Source organism: Manis javanica, chromosome 3, assembly GCF_040802235.1.
Source record: "Manis javanica isolate MJ-LG chromosome 3, MJ_LKY, whole genome shotgun sequence".
Classification (NCBI taxonomy): Eukaryota; Metazoa; Chordata; class Mammalia; order Pholidota; family Manidae; genus Manis; species Manis javanica.
Genome location: NC_133158.1, coordinates 179,123,982 through 179,144,031, shown reverse-complemented (window position 1 = coordinate 179,144,031; position 20,050 = coordinate 179,123,982). Strand labels below are relative to the sequence as shown.

At 42.8% G+C, this 20,050-nt stretch overlaps 2 protein-coding genes across 15 annotated transcripts in view; one reads left to right on the top strand and one right to left on the bottom strand.

Annotated features, from left to right (window-relative positions):
• Positions 1-10,280, bottom strand: part of SEC22C (SEC22 homolog C, vesicle trafficking protein) — a 59,258-nt gene extending 48,978 nt beyond the window's left edge. For 9 of the 13 annotated variants that reach the window (XR_005059149.2, XR_005059151.2, XR_005059150.2 and 6 more), the window contains exon 1: positions 9,844-9,976. The gene's annotated coding sequence lies outside the window, so the exon portion shown is untranslated. Of the gene's footprint in view, positions 1-9,843; positions 9,982-10,149 lie in introns of those variants that run through there. The other 4 variants (XM_073232484.1, XM_037010529.1, XM_037010524.1 and 1 more) reach the window with 4 other exon arrangements.
• On the top strand, positions 10,121-18,711 carry SS18L2 (SS18 like 2). Of its 2 annotated transcripts, XR_005059158.2 has the most exons (5): positions 10,121-10,260; positions 15,437-15,979; positions 16,239-16,315; positions 18,131-18,348; positions 18,529-18,711. XR_005059158.2 is itself a non-coding variant. In XM_037010595.2 (4 exons), the coding sequence occupies exons 2-4, from the start codon at positions 15,911-15,913 to the stop codon at positions 18,216-18,218; spliced, it is 234 nt and encodes a 77-aa protein (XP_036866490.1). In that variant the 5' UTR covers positions 10,121-10,260; positions 15,437-15,910; the 3' UTR covers positions 18,219-18,370. The 2 variants fall into 2 exon arrangements, 1 of the variants encoding a protein (XP_036866490.1); XM_037010595.2 differs by lacking the exon at positions 18,529-18,711 and having other exon boundaries at positions 18,131-18,370.
• The last annotated feature ends 1,339 nt before the right edge of the window (positions 18,712-20,050 follow it).

The following is a 20,050-nucleotide window of genomic DNA, read 5'->3' as shown; positions in this document are numbered from 1 at the left end:
CAACTGTCTACATAGAAAATCCTAAGAGGCCTACAAAAATCCTCTTAGAACTAGCGAGTTCGAAAGGTTGCAAAGGAGATTCAAGATGGCGGCATGAGAGCTGAGATGGAGAACTCCTCCCAAAACCACAAATAGGATGAAAATATAGTTAATACAACAAACCCTAAAACAGCAACAAGAAAGAAGGCAGAACCAGACTGCATACAGACCTCACGAACAGAGCAGACCTCACCGAACAGGTTAACGTATGAAAGCCTTAATCCAGCAGGACCCCAGCCCTTGCCCCACCCCAGCTCACCGGCAGGAGGAAGAGAAATGGAGCGGGGGAGGGGGTGGACGCCTGGGATGGCTGAACGCCCAGCCCTGGAGGTCTGCTTTGTAAGCAGAAACCTACACTGTGTGGTGCTCTGGAGGATGGGGAGCTCAGACAGGAGGAGTGCCTTAGATACTGACATTCTGGCCGTTTGTGGAGGAGGGGATCCACCCCGGCCGCTCTATGTCAAAGGAAAGGCAGGCAGTCTGAGAGGCTTCCTGGCAGTGAGAGGGCTGCTGAAGAGGCGGGTTTGCATGGAGCTTGCTCTGTGGGAGAAGGGAGAGCTGGAGACAAGGTTGTCTGGGCATACTCTGCCCAGCAGGTTGGGAACCTTGAGGAGCTTCAGGCGTTCCATCCCCCTGGCTGCCCACTCAGCTCAGAGGCTCTCCACTGGGACACGCAGCCTGTCCAGCCTTACCCCTGGCCTGATGGCACTGGTTCACAAACCGGCTGTCACTGTGCTGGCATCAGGCCAGCCAGAGGGAGGCCCCACCTACAACAGCTAGAGATGCACAGCACAGAGGCTTACACCTGTGTGCTTGGCCCACTGGCTCTGACACTGGAGACAGGCACTGCAGACAGGAATCAGGAAACAGATCTTTCCTCCCCCAAGGCACCAGATCTGCTCCCCTACAACCTCCAACCTCACACTAGGGGCTGAGCAGCTTCAGAGACTGGCGCTTCTGGGCACTACTGGGCACCACACAGAAATATGAAATGTAAAAAGAACATGGTTCAGACCAAAATCTCACAAACTCCAGAAAAAGGGCCAAATGAAGCTGAACTCAACAATCTTCCTGAGAGTTCAAAATAAAAATTATTAACATGCTTATGGAGGTAAAGAAAAATATTCAAGAACTCAGGAATGAATTTAAGATAGAGATTCAATCATTAAGAAATTCCATATATGAAAGAAAACATATAATGGTGGGGTTTAAAAGCAGATTAGATGCAGTAGAAGAGACAGTAAATGGAACAGAAATTAGAGAAGAAAAATACAAAGAAGCTGAGGCACAGAGAGAAAAGAGAATCTCTAAGAATGAAAGAATATTGAGAGAAGTGTGTGACCAATCCAAATGGAACAATATTTGCATTATAGGGGTACCAGAAGAAGAAGAGAGAGAGGAAGGGATAGAAAGTGTCATTGAGAAGGTAATTGCTGAAAAGTTCCCCAATCTGGGGAAGGAGATAGTCTCTCAAGCAATGGAAGTACACAGATCTCCCAACACAAGGAACCCAAGGAAGATAACACCAAGACATATAATAATTAAAATGACAAAGATCAAGGATAAAGACAGACTTTTAAAAGCAGCTAGGGAGAGAAAAAAGATCACATACAAAAGATAACCCATCAGGCTGTCATTAGACTTCTCAACAGAAACCTAACAGGCCAGAAGGGAGTGGCATGATCTATTTAATGCAATGAAGCAGAAGAGCCTTAAACGAAGAATACTCTACCCGGCAATGTTATTTAAATTTGAAGGAGAGATTAAACAATTTCCAGATAAGCAAAAGCTGAGAGAATATACTTCCCACAAACCATCTCTACAGTACATTTTGGAGGGACTGCTATGGATGGAAGTATTCCTAAGGCTAAATAGATGTTACCCAAGGGATAGACAAAGAGTACAGAATATGATTCATAACATTCAAAGAATGGAGGAGGAAGAAAAAGGAGGAAAAAAGAAAAGAACCTTAAGGTTTGTAATGGTGTACAAAGTGAGGTAATGAAACTGTTAGATAGTGAGGGAATTACCCTTGAACTTCTGGTAACCACAAATCTAAAGCCTGCAATGGCAATAAGTACATACCTATTGATAATCACCCTAAATGTAAAAGGTCCAAATGCACCAATCAAAAGACAAAAAGTCACTGAATGGATAAAAAAAACAAGACTCATCTATATGCTACCCACAAGAGACTCACTTCAAACCCAAAGACATACACATACTAAAGTGAAGGGATAGAAAAAGATATTTCATGCAACTAATAGGGAGAAAAAAGAAGGAGTTGCAGTACTTATATCAGACAAAATAGACTTCAAAACAAAGAAAGTAAAAAGAGAAAAAGAAGGACATTACATAAAGATAAAAGGGTCAGGCCAACAAGAGGATATAACTATTATAAATATCTATGCACCTAACACAGGATCACCTACATATGTGAAACAAAAACTAACAGAATTAAAGGGGGAAATAGAATGCCATGCATTCATGTTAGGAGACTTCAACACTCCACTCACACCAAAGGACAGAACAACCAGACAGAAAATAAGTAAAGACACAGAGGCACTGAACAACATATTAGAACAGATGTACTTAACAGACATCTACAAAACACTTCATCCAAAAGCAACAGGATACACATTCTTCTCAAGTGGACATGGAATGTTTTCAAGAATAGATCACACACTAGGCCACAAAAAGCCTCAGTAAACTAAAAAATATTGAAATTGTACCAACCAGTTTCTCAGATCACAGAGCTATGAAACTAGAAAATAAATTAAGCAAAGAAAATGAAAAATCCCACAAACACATGGAGGCTTCACAACATGCTCCTAAATAACCAACGGATCAATGACCAAATAAAAACAGAGATCAAGCAATATACAGAGACAACTGACAACAATAATTCAACACCGCAAGATGTGTGGGACGCAGCCAAGGCCGTGCTAAGAGGAAAGTATATTGCAATTCAGGCCTACCTCAGGAAAGAAGAACAATCCCATATAAGCAGTCTAAACTCACAATTAATGAAACTAGAAAAAGAACAACAAATGAGGCCCAAAGTCAGTAGAAGGAGGGACATAATAAAGATGAGAGAAAAAATAAAGAAAAGAGCTTTTTCTTCTAGAAAACAAACAAAATAGATAAATCCCTAGCCAGACTTATCAAGAAAAAAAAAAGAGTCTACTCACGTAAACAGAGTCAGAAATGAGAAAGGGAAAATCATGACGGATACCACAGAAATACAGAGAATTATGAGAGAATACTATGAAAAATTATATGCCAACAAACTGGATAACCTAGAAGAAATGGACAATTTTCTAGAAAAATACAACACTCCAAGGCTGACCCAGGAAGAAACAGAAAATCTGAATAGACCAATTATCAGAGAAGAAATTGAATTGGTAATCAAAAAACTACCTAAGACCAAAACTCCAAGATCACATGGCTTCACTGCTGAATTTTATCAAACATTTAGTGAAGATGTAATACCCATCCTCCTTAAAGTTTTCCAAAGAGTAGAAGAAGAGGAAAAACTTCCAAACTTGTTCTATGAGGCCAGCATCACTCTAATACCAAAACCAGGCAGAGACACCACAATAAAAGAAAATTACAGACCAATATCCCTGATGAACATACATTCAAAAATACTCAACAAAATATTAGCAAACCGAATTCAGAAATACATTAAAAAGATCATCCATCATGATCAAGTAGGATTTATTCCAGGGATGCAAGGATGGTACAACATTCGTAAATCCATCAATGTCATCCACCACATCAACAACAAGAAGGACAAAAACCAAATGATCATCTCCATAGATGCTGAAAAAGCATTTGACAAAATTCAACATCCATTCAGGATAAAAACTCTCAAGAAAATGGGAATAGAGGGCAAGTACCTCAACATAATAAAGGCCATATATGATAAACCCACAGCCAACATCATACTTAACAGTGAGAAGCTGCAATCTTTTCCCCTAAGATTGGGAACAAGACAGGGATGCTCACTCTCCCCACTGTTATTCAACATAGTACTGGAGGTCCAGGCCACGGCAATCAGACAACACAAAGAAATAAATGGCATCCAGATTGGCAAGGAAGAAGTTAAGCTGTCCCTGTATGCAGATCACATGATACTATACATAAAAAACCCTAAAGAACCCACTCCAAAACTACTAGATCTAATATTGGAATTCAGCAAAGTTGCAGGATACAAAATTAATATGCAGAAATCTGTGGCATTCCTATATACTAACAATGAACTAGCAGAGAGAGAAATCAGGAGAACAAGTCCATTCACAGTTGCATCAAAAAGAATAAAATCCTAGGAATAAACCTAACCAAGGAAGTGAAAGACTTATACTCTGAAAACTACAAGACACTCATGAGAGAAATTAAAGAAGATACCAATAAAAGGGAACACACCCTGTGCTCATGAATAGGAAGAATTAATATTGTCAAAATGGCCATCCTGCCTAAAGCAATCTATAGATTCAATGCAATCCCTATCAAAATACCAACAGCATTCTTCAATGAACTAGAGCAAATCGTTCTAAAATTCATATGGAACCACAAAAGACCCCAAAGAGCCACAGCAATCCTGAGAAGGAAGAATAAAGCACGGGGGATCTTGCTCCCTAACTTCAAGCTCTACTACAAAGCCACAGTAATCAAGACAATTTGGTACTGGCACAAGAACAGAGGCATAGACCTATAGATCAGCCTAGTGAGCCCTGATATAAACCAAACCATATATGGTCAATTAATGTATGATAAAGGAGCCATGAACATACAATGGGGAAATGAAAGCCTCTTCAACACCTGGTGGTGGCAAAACTGGGCAGCTACATGCAAGAGAATGAAATTGGATTATTGTTTAACCCCATACACAAAAGTAAACTCAATCAAAGACCTGAATGTAAGTCATGAAACCATAAAACTCTTAGAAGACAACATAAGCAAAAATCCCCTGAATATAAGCATGAGCAACTTCTTCCTGAATGCATCTTCTGGAACAAGGAAAACAAAGGCACAAGTGAACACATGGGACTACATCAAACTTAAGTTTCTTTACAGCAAATGACACCATCAACAGAACAAAAAGGCATCCTATAGAATGGGAGAATATATTTGTAAATGACATAATCTGACAAGGGTTTAACATCCAAAATATATAAAGAACTCAGATGACTCAACACCCAAAAAGCAAATAACCTTAAAAAATGGGCAGAGGATATGAAGAGACAGTTTTCGAAAGAAGAAATTCAGATGGCCAACAGACATATGAAAAGATGCTCCACATCACTAATCATGAGGGATATGCAAATTAAAACCACAATGGGATATCACCTCACACCAGTAAGGATGTCCAGCATCAAAGAGACTAAGAACAACAAATGCTGGTGAAGATGCGGAGAAAGGGGAACCCTCCTACACTGATGGTGGGAATATGAGCTAGTTCAACCATTGTGGAAAGCAATATGAAGGTTCCTCAAAAAACTCAAAATAGAAATACCATTTGACCCAGGAATCCCACTCCTTGGAATTTACCCAAACAATACAACTTCTCAGATTCAAAAAGACATATGCACCCCTATGTTTATTGCAACACTTTTTACAATAGCCAAGATATGGAATCAACCTAAGTGTCCATCAGTAGATGAATGGATAAAGATGATGTGGTACATATACAGAAACAAATCCTACCATTTGCAACAACATGGATGGAGCTGGAGGATATTATGCTCGGTAAAATAAGCCAGGCAGAGAAAGATAAGTGCCAAATGATTTCCCTCATTTGTGGAGTATAACAACAAAGTAAAACTGAAGGAACAAAATAATAGCAGACTCAGAGACTCCAAGAAGGGATTAGTGCTTACCAAAGGGGAGGGGTGGGGAAGGGGTTGGGGAGGGAGAAGGGGAATGAGGGGTGTTATGTTTAGTACATATGGTGTAGGTGATCACCAGGAAAACAGCGTAAAAGAGAAGGCAAATAGTGAATCTGAGGCATCTTACTATAATGATGGACAGTGACTGCATTGGGGAATTGGGTGGGGACTTGATAATATGGGTAAATGTAGTAACCACATCATTTTTTCATGTGAAACCTTCATAAGAGTGTATATCAATAATACCTTAATAAAAATTTTTTTAAAAAACTAAGCATGCAATTACCATATTATCTATTAATCACACTCCTAGGCATTTATTCCAGAGAAATAAAAATTTATGTCCGTATAAAAACCTGTGTTCAATTGTTCATAACAGGTTTATTTTTAACAGCCTAAAACTAGAAACAACCAAAATGTTCTACAAATAGTAAATGGTTAAACAAAACAGCACATTCATACTGTGAATTCCTACTTAGCCATAAAAAGGAACAAACTATTAAAACACAGAGAACACAGAACAAGTTACATGGATCTCAAGAATACTGTGTTGACAGAGAAGACAAGTGGTGATTCTACAGCATCTTACTACGCTGATGGACAGTGATCTGTAGTAGGGTATTTGGTGGGGACTTGACAATGGGGGGAGTCTAGTAATCATAATGTTGCTCATGTAATTGTGCATTAATGACACCAAAATAAAAGATAAATAAATAAAAAGAACATTGTGTTGACTGAAAAAAGCCAGTCTCAAAAGGTCACCATACTATGTGAATCCTTTATGTACCATTCTCAAAATGATATTATAGCAATGGAGAACTGATCAGTGGTTGCCAAGGGTTAGGGATGATGGGGAGGAGAGGAATGAGTGTGACTATAAAGGAAGAGCAAGAGGAAGATCTTTGCAGTGATGGATAATATCTTGACTTGTTGGGGTGGTTACATGTGTGACACATGTAATCTACACATATGATAAAATGACATAGAACTATTCACATTATATTGATGCCCACTTCCTGGATTTGATGTTAAATTACAGTTATATAATATATAACCAATGGGGAAAACTAGGTAAATGGTATATGAAACCTCTCTGGATTATCTTTGCAACTTCCTGTGATGATAATTATTTCAAAACAAAAGTTGAAAAAAGAAGTATTAACATAAGATCTTTATACCACTTAATTAACTTATGCTCATACTTGCTTTTTATCTTTAAATGTCATTTAAAAATATCTCTGCTAGTACATCAATAATCTTTTCTGCTAATTAGCTATAGTTCTGATGATTTATGCAAAAGTGTTGAAGAGCATAATTTATAATGAGCAGCTCCATAACTACATGACATTTTCAAACTGGAAAGTACTATAATCTCAGGATTCATTAAAATAAAAGCTGCTTGCAGATAACCAGTATTCAGATTACAACAGGAAAGCAGTGGTATGAATCTGGAAAATCATGTCACAATTATAGAAAAAATATTATCAATTACACAAGGACAAAGGCAGCCTAAGAGTGCTCACATGGTAACACTGGCCTGTCTTCCAGGTCTTACCAGCTCCTTCTACAGGCCAGTGGACCTTGTAAGGTGTCACCATGCCTGGCAGATTTTAGGAAGCCCTCAGTAAAAAAACTGAGAAATAAAAACTGCTATGCAAATAAATGAATGTCCTAAGGGCTGCCATATATTTGCTAACTGAAACAAGAAATGTGGATTTACAGATTTTGCCATGTTCTGATCTATATTTTGAATGATTTTCAATAGTAAACCTCCAGTTGGGGAGAAAAATGAAAGAGGTTTATATAGATGGAATTTTTTTAAGTAGAAATTGAAGTACTAATCAAATACACAACATCCAAAGTACTGCTAGGTTTTATAAAATTATATTTTAGAGGGATGTGGGAGGGTGGGGAGGGAGGGAGAAGGGGACTGAGGGGTGTTATGTTTAGTACACATGGTATGGTGGATCATGGGGAGAACAGTGTAGCACAGAGAAGGTACATAGTGAATCTGTGGCATCTTGCTGCACTGATGGACAGTGACTGCATTGGGGTATGGGTGGGAACTTAATAATATGGTGAATGTAGTAACCACATTGTTTTTTCATGTGAAACCTTCATAAGAGTGTATATCAATCATACATTAATTTAAAAAATTTAATTATATTTTAATCTGCCTCTCTCATCTCCTAATCCTCTTTTCATCATCTATTTATAAACTGCTCATGTCATAGATTATCCCTATTCTACCAGCAAAGACTTTGCATCTAGTTGGAAGCCACCCTTGCTCCCACTGGCTTTTTTTTCTCCTTTACCCTTAACCCTCTCCCAAATCCCTACCACATACCCCCCCTCAACTCCTTTTCCCTCCAAAAGGGCAACAAAAAGAAAGGGAGAGAGAGAAAAACATTTAATTATTGGGTCTTGCAAAACAAATATTCAAACACAAGTGTTCACCATAGCCATATTACCCACTCCTCCAATACACAACACATAAGACAAAATTATCACCTTCAGCCATAGGACTTCTGAACTGGTTACCTAATGTGTAGATTATGCAGGCTCCTTTGTTTCTCGTTGCTTGGGGTAGTCAACTCTGTCATTTTTTAGGAGCTAAGAAGAGTAGGGGACTGAACCTGATAGTAACTAATGTTAAATGTCAGGCACTGTATTAGGAACTTTTTCAATGATAATGCTGTTCAATGACACGCATTTTACTAGGAACTTTCACACTGATAATGTTATTTAATGCTTACTACTATGAGGCAGGCATAATATATATTGGACAGGTGGGAAATTAGCTCCACAATTCAACCCAAACTTCCTTACTTGAAATAGTCAAAAGCCTATGATCTTTTCACTACATTTCGCTTCTTTAAATCCAATCTTTGGAATTATAGCTACTCTATTAAAAAGTCTTTCTTCTAGAGGACTAATACTAAAAACTAATCAGAGTCCCGTTAATAGAAGGAGCCCAGGCCTACGGCTACACTTGCTATAAGTGCCCCTTACTCACTGTATTACTTTGAATAAGTCGGTTTTCCTCTCTGACGATCAATCATCTTTTGGATGCAGTGAGTTCTAAGGCTCCTTCTGAGAATAAAAACCTCTGCAACCCCAAGATATCCTTTGAGTTGTAACACAGAGGTATGCCTAAAATGTATTTTCCAGAGCAAACTCTATTACTGTCAAGTTTAATTACACTCAGCAATAGTAAACCGCTTTCAATCATTTACATTTTCATTTTACTAAAATTACTTTCAGGATTTTCCTCTCTTTGTAAAATTTGATGACGATTTACCCTGTCCATCGGTCTGAGCTTTATTTTTTTCTGACCATGTCACAGATTTCATCAGTTACTTTCAGCAACAGGAACATTGCTTTGTGGCTTTGATTTCTACAAACCTAGTTTTTCCCGAAGTGCTTTATCCTTCTGGCTCTAGAGATACAGGTGTAAGCCTATAATGGTTGCAAACGTACATCACCTCCTACACTGATATTCAGAAAAACTGGTCCAGCACACCCAGTATTTGGTAAACTAAGTCTCACAAATTCGCACTCTAAGGGAAGTTTGCTCTTAAACAGTACTCTGACGTGAGCTTCGTGGATAATTAATCAATCGCCCCTTGTCTTCAGAACACACCCCTTCTCCTCCCACTGGGGGCAGCGTTCGACCTGCACTCGTGAACTGAGGGTTCCTGCAAGCAAGCGTGCTTCGGGCAGCCCCTGGGGCTGGAGGGCAGCCGGCAGAAGGCGGACGGACGGCCCCACCAAGCCCCGTGGGGACAGTCCAGGCTTGAGGGCGGGGCGAGCTAGGGCCGCCTCCACCTGCAGCCCCGCCTGCGCCGCAGCCAACCCCACCCGCTCTCGGCTAACGGGCCGTGCCTCCCCGCCTTCACCGGCCGGCTCTCACCTTGCCCCGACCGCGGCCTCCGAGAGTCGGCGCCCACCTGCCGCGCCGCCCGTTGCCTCACCCACTGGGACCCGGCCTCGGGTTACGGGCTGCCCAGGCAGGTAGCGACTGTGCGCATGCGCCAGTCTTGAACCTCCATTCGCTGCTGCTAAGCGACACCCCAAAGCGTCCAATCCTGGTGCATCTCCACCCCGGTCCCGGCGGAGAATTGAAAGAGGTGGTTCTTAAAGGGCTGCCACCCAAATGTGGAGTGGGCGTGGCTGGGGCGCGCACCTCCCAACTTTCTTCCTGTCTCCCAGCTCTCACCCGCGTGGATTTGAGGTCCAAGCCGGCAATTTCCACGTCCGGAGGTGCCAGGAGGCTTCGCGGTCTAAGCTCGCTGCCTCCCACGGCAGCGGACAGGACTGACCCGAGGAGGTAGGGAGGTTCAGCGTGACGGCGTGACGCGCCCAGGGCGTGGGTTCCGCAGTAGCGTGGCAGGGCTGGAGGCCCGAGATAAACAAACCAAAGGGCACAGCCTCCTGCCAGCCTGGATGAGGCGCCAAAGTCCGACCCAGGAGGGACACACCTCAGTCTGGAGGCAAAGGCTCTCAGACGGATGGATGGCTACAGGGAGATTGGGAAGCAGAGTTCGTCCACTTATTCATTAAACAAATTTTGAACAGATGCTGTGTGCCAGGAACTATGCTAGGCACTGGGGACACAGGGAGAAACTCCTGACACTAGAGGAGGGAAGAGTGAGAGCACCCATCAGCCATTACACAACACGCCTATAAATACAGACTGAGATACATGCTCTTGTGAAAGGAGCAAAGTGTTAAAGAGATTTACAGGAGCTTCTGGCCAGGACTTGGGGGTCCGAGGAGGTTTGCCTGAGAACGTGACACCGGCTGAGTAATAGCTAACTAGGCAAAGGGTAGGAGAGTGTTTCAGACGGAATAGTATCTATCAAGAACTCCGTATGAGAGGCAGCAGTGCTAATTTGAGGGATGAAAAGAATCCAGAGAGGGGAGGGTTTAGGCACAGAATTTAAGTTGGGAAAGCTGAAAAAGTAAGTCCTGGAAATGGATGGTGGTGATAGTTGTACAAGAATGTAAATGCACTAAGTGTCACAGAATTGTACATTTAAAAATGGTCAAAATGATAAATTTTATGTTATGTATATTCTGCCAAAGAAAAATGAAAGGAAAGAAAACTCAAGAGTCTAGAGAGTAAAGGAGTAGAGAACCACTTGAGAGAATAACAGAAGTAAGACCATGTAGGACCTTATAGGCCATGGTAGAAAGTTTAAGACAGTGAAAAACTGATCAAATTTAGATTCTGTAATAATCACTTTGGCACTGAAGTTAAGATCAAAATGAAGAAGGCTTATGGAAGCTGTGGTAGGACCAGCTGGGAAGCCAGTGGAGTCATTTGGGCAAGGAAAGATGAAGCTGGAAGAGAACTGGGCAGTTTTCAGAAAAATAAATATAGGAGCAAAATCAACAAGACCCATTGATGGACTGGATGTGAAAAGGTGAAAAAGTAGCTTCAAGGATGATGCCACTGTTCAGCCTTGAGTTAGTAGATGGATGGTGGAGGGATTCATAGATATGGAGAACTCTGTTGCCATGATTTTGGAGAGAAAATGTATTCCCTAGTTGCATCTTAGACAAGGAGAATTTGAAGCCCTTTTGAGATTTCTGGTTGGGATGTCAGTGTAGTCAGTAGGCAGTTGAATCATGTTGCATTTCAATGTAGAGGTCTGGGCTGGACATAGACTTTTGAAAGTCATCACCACATAGGTAGAAAGTGAAGCAGGGCTTACTTATATAGCCAGAGAAAGATTAGAAAATAGAAACAGAATAGAGGTACTGTAGAGTCCAAGATGACCTCCAGGGATTCCTGCTTCATGGTATTCACACCTGGGTAGTCCCCTTCCACACTGATTAAGGGTTGGTCTGTGTGACAAGTGATCATGAGACTAGTTCACAAAAGGCACAAAGAAAAACCAGATTTGGTAGGTAAAGGAGATTCAAAACCCTACAGTGTATGTTCCAGGAAAGGGGCTAGGATTCCCTCCCAATGTACATTCACACAGGCAAATGAAGACCTGTTCTTCCCACCACAGGTCATCAAATACAAGGCTCTAGCTTAAATGGGAAGGGGAAAACTGGGGCTAGACCCACAAAAACCCAGAGCTCTCAAATGTGAAATACAGGTTCTTGAGATCTGAAAACCTACAATGTGATTGCTTTACAATAGGACCTTGTACCCTCGAGCTGGTATTGTTGGTGTGGCTCAGGCAGCAGCAAAGTGAGTTGGGCAACAGGCATGAGATGTGGTACCTGAAGTCCTAGCTGTCCTCTCCAGTCATTGGTCATTTTGGCTCCAGGCTTCAGAGGCTTTCTCTTCCAGGCTTCTTCATCCCACCCCTGCTGGGGGCATTGCATCGCCACAGAAAAGCTCCACCTTCTGAAGCTGTAAGTGCAGACATCTGGTTCCTGACATGCCCCTCAACTGTTCTTTGGCCTGCAGAGGCCTCCAGTCCATTTGTCCTTCTACATCATTCTATTTATCATCTTCCTTTAGTCTTCATTTCCTTCCCCATCAGCTCAAAGTCCAGGGTACTTCACTTCTATCACATCCCTCCTAATGTGCTTACCTCCATTGTGCAGTTATTTTTCCATCACTTCTTCCTGGAAGCACCCTGGATAAATCCAGCCTTCTGCCTGTTCTGAATCTGCTCCTTGGCTGTAAGTGCTTCTAGGCAAAATCTCAGAACCACACAGATCATAGCTGTGTGTACAATGCCAGCCTCAACCTCAACATTGCCCAGCAGTCCTGTGTTTGAAGGTCAGCCCCCTCTCCAGTTCTCTCCAACCCCACCTTCAAAAACTCCTGGATGGTCCCCAGATCTTCCACTCTTCAACCTGCCTTGCTCTCCCAGGTGCCTCCTTCACTGAAGGAAGAGCATCCATTAGAGTGATGTCCCTCAGGTCCCACCAGCTTCTGTCCCTCCAACTACCACCTTTTTCTCATTTCCCCTATATAGCCAAACTTCTTGGAAAAAGTGGCTTATGTTTAAAGACACCATTGCTTTATCTCTCCCCTAATTTCTTAGTCCCCTGCAATTCTGACTTCTGCCTCACCACATAACTGAAATTTCCCTCATTAAGGACATCAAAGATCTAGTCTTTATCTTGCTTGACTTTTCAACAGCATTTGTTATTGCTGTCCCAACTCACCTTCTCAGTCACTTAATTATATGACCCCACACTATCCTGGATTTCCTTATATCTCTTTTTCCCCTCATTCTCCTTTGTATCAGCTTTTCCTCTGCCATGAGAGAAACCAACTCACTCTCCTTAGACAGTCTCATTTACTTCATGGTTCCACTTTCCACAAGTGATTCTTCTAAAAGCTTATATTGCCAGCCCAGCCCTTGGCCCTGAGTTCCAGACCTGCATAGCCAGCCACACGCTTCATCTCCATTTGACATCACCTCAAATTGCATGTCCACAGCTGAATTGATCACTCTTCCTTCCTGTCAGGTTTCTTCTCTGCTGTTTCAGTGTTCTAACTCAGTTGGGTTTTGATTTATAAATATTTTAGACCTTCTCTTCAGAATCTTCCTCTGAGACTGGAAAATACAAGTATACAAAGCTTCTTTCAGGTCCACAAAAATAATGAAGAAATGCCTCATAAGTGATAGTACAATTTAACTATCAAAGTTTTATAATTCATTATAAGAAAACTGTTCTAATGTTTCCACTTCCACAAATAACATCCCCTGTGTGGGGTAAATGTAAGGTTTTAACCAGAATTTCCCACTTGGCCTTGATAGTGATACATATATAAGGGCCTGTTTGCATATCAACATGTGCAAAGACTTCCCCTCTGGTCCAAGGAGTGGAAAATAGCAGCTATTCTCTCCTCCCCTCCTGTTCCTAGTATATAACTGGTCAGGTGGTGGCCAGTCACCAGGGCTCCACCCACGGAGTTCCTCCCAGAGGAAGGGGAGGGGAAAAGCAGGGCATGCACTGGGCCAGGGGGACAGGGGGATGGAGCTGGGGAGCAGAGGGAAATGAGAAGGGGAGGAAAAGCATGCAGACAGAGAGGGGGAGGGCGGGGGAAGGGAGGGAGGGAGAGAGGGGCGGGGAGAGAGAGAGACTAAGCAGTAAGCACTAAAAAAACTCTTTCCCCAACCTCTCACCCTTGTCTTCAGCCTCAGCAGATTCACAGCCAACTTGCCCTGGGCAGGGAATCCCCTTCCTCCCAGAGCCACACCCTGTCTCTCAGTTGCCCTAGCCAAAACCTGGGAAGTCATCCCTAATTTCTCCTTTTCCCTCCCTCTGCCATTAGGTCACAGCCTATCAAGTCTACCTCTAGTGTCTTTTAGATGCACACATTTCTTTTTTTCCTTGCTCCCACCATTTCTGCTCAGCACACCTGGAGCAGCCTTCCCACTGTTCATTTTGCTTCTCATCTGGCTGCCCTTCCTGCCTTTCACCGTATTACAGCCAAGAAAACTTTAAAATGCATCCCCAACTTCACCTGTGTTCTGCTCGAAATCATCTATGGTTCCCATTGCTCCAGTATCCAAAATCTGGATACTGTCACCTGTGTAGTAACTTCTACTTCCTCTTCATACTGAGACATCTATTCTCCTGGAGGGCTTTCTCTTTCCAGCGTTCATGCTGGACCTGGCTGCCCCCTGCACCTGCTCCACCTTAACACCGTCGCATGTTATTGCCATTCCTCATTTGTCTAAACAGGACTAGGGTGAGAAGGACTAAACGAGGCTTACATCCTGATGACTCCTCCTCTGCTCACTCCATTTGCTGTGGAACCTCAGGGAATTTTTCCCTGGGAGGGAACTTAGTTTGGAGTTAACAGTACAAGCTTGGGAACCAGGAAGCCCTGGGTCCTGGGCCACCTCGGACATGTTGCCCCCTTCTCTCACTGGGTTTTATCCCTCTGTAAAATGGGATGAAAGCTGTCTTCTTACAGGGTATAATAAGGGGTTTGTGGAGGGAAAGCTCAGCAAAGTAAGTGAGGCTGCTTTGGGTTAGGGCCACTACTCAGGAAAATGAAGAATTGCCAAGGCCCCATTTGAGAAGTAAAGGCTTACAAGATCTCCCTCCCAAATGATGTGGCTGCTGCTCAATCTGTGCTGCAGGGAAAACCAAACTTGTTCCCTTGTCCAGCATGGATGGGCTAGACAAGAGAGGAGACAACTACTTCAGAGTTTTAGTAGCTGCCAGCAGTAACTATGTGGCCCAGGACGGTAGGCCCAGCTTCCTCTCTGTATCTTGCAGCAAACTACTTCTGCAGGACGGTACACAGACTGTAGGGTAGTGGTTATGAGCATGGATTCTAAAGTCAGACTGCCTGTGTTCACATCCTGGCTTTGTCTTTAGCAACTATGAGACCATGGGCAGGTTATTTAACCTCAGTTTTCTCATCTGTAAAATGGAGGAAATTATTGTGCTTTTTAGGGTTGTAAACCTATTAACCATTATTATTGCCCAAAGGAAAAAAAAGTCATATATGCAAACTTCTCCCTCAGCAAAGAGTAAAGCTGATACCAGTATTTTCCTTGGCCCTTCAGAGTTTGGCTTGGCAGAAGGCAATGACCAGGGTTCATGCTCCAGATACAGGCCTGGAGGCACCAGAGTGATGTCTAAAAAAGAAGTGGATTTGGAGCCAGACATCACCAGGGTTCCAGCCACGACTTAGCCCCAGGCTACGGGATAGGAAGGGCCCACTGTACCCGGGGCACAAAAGGCGCAGAGCTGACACCGAGCCCCGCCCTAGACCAGCTTTCCATACTGCGCAAACGCGAAGATCCGCGAGCTGCTCCGGCGCCCCAGGGGCGGGGCTGACCTTCCCTCTTGCGCGCCCAATCACTAGTAACGTTCCGCCAGTTCCCGTCAGCAGCAGGACCCAATCAACGCCTAGAGCGGAGGTGTCCCACCTATCCCGAGTCCCTGCTGCTAGCCTAGAGCGTGTGGAGCTGCTGCTTGGCTCTCGGTACGCTGGGGCCCGCCGGTCCTGCGGCGATCTTCCAGCCTGCTTTCCCGGGATGTCGGTGGCCTTTGTACCGGACTGGCTGAGAGGCAAGGCGGAAGTCAATCAGGAGACGATCCAGCGGGTGAGCGCTAACGCAGGCCAAGAAAAGAGGTTCCTTAGTCGAGATCCGTAAGAGGGGCTGCGGGTGCGAAAAGCTTTCTGGAATCGCATCCCGGCGGAGACTTGACGTGTGCATAGGGTGTTGACCTGCAGGCGTATGGAGTGAGATGGAATCAGGTCGGAAAGGTCGCCTGGTAGGGGGCGGGGATTGGGGGATGCGGGGACAGGTCTCCCCGCCTTCCTGATGTCGCGCGGCACTGACCCTTTTTCTGAACTTTCAGCTCCTGGAGGAGAATGACCAGCTGATCCGCTGTATCCTGGAGCACCAGAACAAAGGCCGGGCGAATGAGTGCGTCCAGTAAGTGCCCTGCCCCCTCCTCTGACGTTTGCGTGGAGGGGAAGCCAGTGAGCTGATACAGCAGCTGTCTTGAACTAGGAGTCTTGGATGATTGATCGCAGATGGGCTCAGAGAGGTTCCTTACCTGACCAGGACCATACGGACGGTACATTGTGAAATCTGGAGTCAGACGTGGCACCTTCTTAAAAATTTGAATTATGCTCATTGCAAAACCTTCCTTACCTGAAGCCACGTCAGCTTATGACAGCAGAGATGGGGAGGAAATAATTCTCAGGAGGTGAGAGCGGTGGCCGCTTTCTCATCATGGATACCTAGCTTATCCTTTTTTATTTTAAGTGAGTGGGTAAGACCATTTGACCGCTAAGTTTCCTCCTACTTCTAACTTGCAGTCTGTAACACACACAAAAACCAGTAAGAGATTTCCAAGGTAAGTCAAAGGCAAATTCTGCACAGCAATTTAATGTGCTCTCTTGCCATATATCAAAATGAGACTAAATAGCCTCTTTTCTAAATTTGGGCCAGGAATTATGCCCAATTAATTATAGAAAAATATATTATTTCATTGTTACTGAAGACTTACTTAAGAAAGCCATCTCTTCCCAACTCTTGAAAATATTATCTTTAATCCCTCACTAAACAGGTCAATGGTAGAGATACCCATTTTTGCATAAGTCTTTACATTTGATTCTAGCATTTGACAATGTGCTTTTTTACAGTTGATAGTAATGCTTTTTCATTTCTCTATATGGAAAATAGTTGCAAAATATTCATTTGAGGCAGTGATTCTCAACCTATGCTATGGGTAAGAAGGTTATCAAAATTTCCTCTTGGGCTTTTTTGCATTGCACAGACCATGCTTCCTGTCCCCTGGTGTGATTTGCAGCTCTGTTCCCTGACTGAACATCACTGCTATAGTAAGCTCATATTGGTCACAAAGGTGCCTCCTCCCTTCCTTAAGCTTGTTCAGCAGATACTTTGTATTTATTACTGAGTACTAGGCACTGTTTCAGCTACTAGGAAGTCACTAGTACCAAAACAAGTACCGGCTCTGTGCTCATGGAGCTTACATTCTAGACTCTAGAATCTAGGAAGTCATGTAATTAGGCACGCTTCAATACATGCTTCAAATAAGAATATTGCAGGGAAAGTGGGGGAAGGGGAGCTATTTTATAAGGAGTATCTCTGATGTGACACTTGAATAGACACTTGAGGTGAGGGAGCCAGCTATGCAGATACGTGAGGCAGAAAAACATCAGGTGAAAAAGCCCCCAGGCTGGAGCATCTGTGTATCTCCAAGTTGCAGCAAAGGAAGCCACTATGGCCAGAACTCAGTGAGTCAAAGGCAAAGTGGTAGGAGTTGAGATCAGAGAGAGGACTAGAGACCCCAGTCATGTGAGGCCTGAGGGCCATGGGATGGGTTCAGCTCTGCACAGCATGAGGTGGGAGCCTATGGAGGATTTTAAGCAAAGGGATGACATGATGTTGACTTAAATTATACAATGATCACTCAGGCTGCTATGTAGGGAATAGAGTAGGTAGAGCAGGGAGACCAGTTAGGACACTGGTCCAGTAGTAGTCTAGGCAAGAAGCGATAGTGGCTTGGCCTAGAGAGGTAACTGTGGAAGTGATGAGTGAGAACAAGTAAGATTCAACAAGGATCTGCTGTCCTTGAATGTGCTGAACAGGAAGGTCAGTAACACTGAACCATCTGGTCAGTGGATGAGCCTTTCACTGCTGTGGGTAAATTCTTTTCTACTTTTTTGTCCATTTTCAGTAAAAACAAGCCTGTAATTTTTGCCTGGTTTTCACTCATAGGTACCAGCATGTGTTACATAGAAATCTCATTTATTTGGCTACCATCGCAGATGCCAACCCAACCAGTGCTTCAAAGGCAATGGAATAATCTTCCAGTTGGCTGTTGGGAGGAGTACTTGAATGTGATCCATTTCCTACGAAATGAAGACAGGATCTTTACCAACTCAGTGTCTTAAAACATGAATGAAAACCCCTGTGGCTCTTTTAAGAATGAAAATGTGAGGAAAGCTACTAAATTAACTGTACTCTCAGTGTATTTATTTATTTTAATAATTAAGCAAATTCCCTCAATTATGTTGACTTCCCTCAATTATGTTGACTTCAGGTGTCCTCTTCCCTGAAATAGGCATGTTTGGATAACAAGGGTAACATGGGCATCTTCAGGTTTGTCTTTTCAGTTTCAACCTGAAGAGGAAATCGAGCAAGTCTTGGCAACAACAGGAATTGGTGAGACTGCCGACCAGACCCTGCCAATGGACATGCAGCTCTGTGTACCCTCCTGCCAGGTGGTACTTCCAGGCCTCCTGCCTGCTCTTTTCAGGTTACTTTGAAATAAAGCTTGCCTCTCCATGAAAGGCTGATATTGAGGTATAGACATTTTCATGTAATAAGTGTTCCACTTGATTTTCCAGAAAAAACGCTTAAGGACTTAAAAATATTTATCACAACACCATTATCTTTGCTAACAAAATTAATAGTAATTCTTACTAACAGATGATGTTTTAGGAGAGAAAAAATCTTTTTCCTTCTCTCTTTTTAAGGTTTTCAGCTGGGGCTTTATACCAAGAGGTAGACTAACAAAAGGAAATAATACAGATTTATTTAATACATGTTTTGATAGGATATGGGGGCCTTCAGAAGGACCCAAAGAAACAGTTAAACCTTAGTGTTTTTATACTAAGTGTGACGAACAGTGAAAAGTCATGGGAAAATGTGACAGGACAGAATGGTATGAGCTAACTGTAGTAAACTGGGAGAAACTTAGCCAGGCCTTTGTTCAAATTCTCAGTGTCCCTCCATCTTTAGAGATAAGGATTCTCCTTTCTTCTGGAGGGTAGGAAGAACACCTCTCATATGAGGGTCTTATGACCTGCTTCCTGGGAGAAGGTCAGGAGTCCTTCCAGCTCCTGCCATTTTTCCAGTTCCCTCAGCTTAAAGTATTTAATATGCCAAGGCCTCATATTTTGAAGTAGCATGTCCTGAACACCATCAATGTTCAATTTTCTTAAATCATCACAAAATCTTTCTTTGTTGATTTGTCTGAATCGATTCAAACAATCACACACTGCATTTTGCTGATGTCCCTTAAGTCTCTTTAAAAATAAAAATACTTAACAATTCCCCTTCATTTACCCTAAAATTTCTCACATTCTAGACTCACCTAATTGTATTCCTGTGGTGTCATTAAATATGACCCACTATCACCAATTTTCCTGTAAACCGGTAGATCTCAAGGCTCATTCAGACTCAGGTTCTAATATTTTTGGTAAAAACACATAGTTGGAGGTGATAGGTACCTGCTTTTGCATCACATCAGGAAGTGACCTGATTTATTTATCAGGTTTCCAATAGCCTTTCACTTAAATTATGATCTAACCAGCTTTGATCTATTATTTCATTAGGGTTTGCACACTGGTGGCTTTCTATTTTATCACTCCTGTCTTTATTAGATTTGTTTTATAAAGAATTTTTTATCTTTTGAGACTTATTTGTAAAGTGAGGCAAAGAGATTCTTGTAAGGGAACCAAAAAGTAGAACTTCACACTCCTGGCTCTTTTTGTTAGAGTCAAGGATTGCAGTCCAGGGAGACTATAATGTGTAAATAGTGAGGAGAGACCTTGATTTGAATTTCATCTATCACAGCCTCTGAAAACTCATTTCCTCATGTCTAAAAGGGGGATGAACACAGTATCTGTTTGT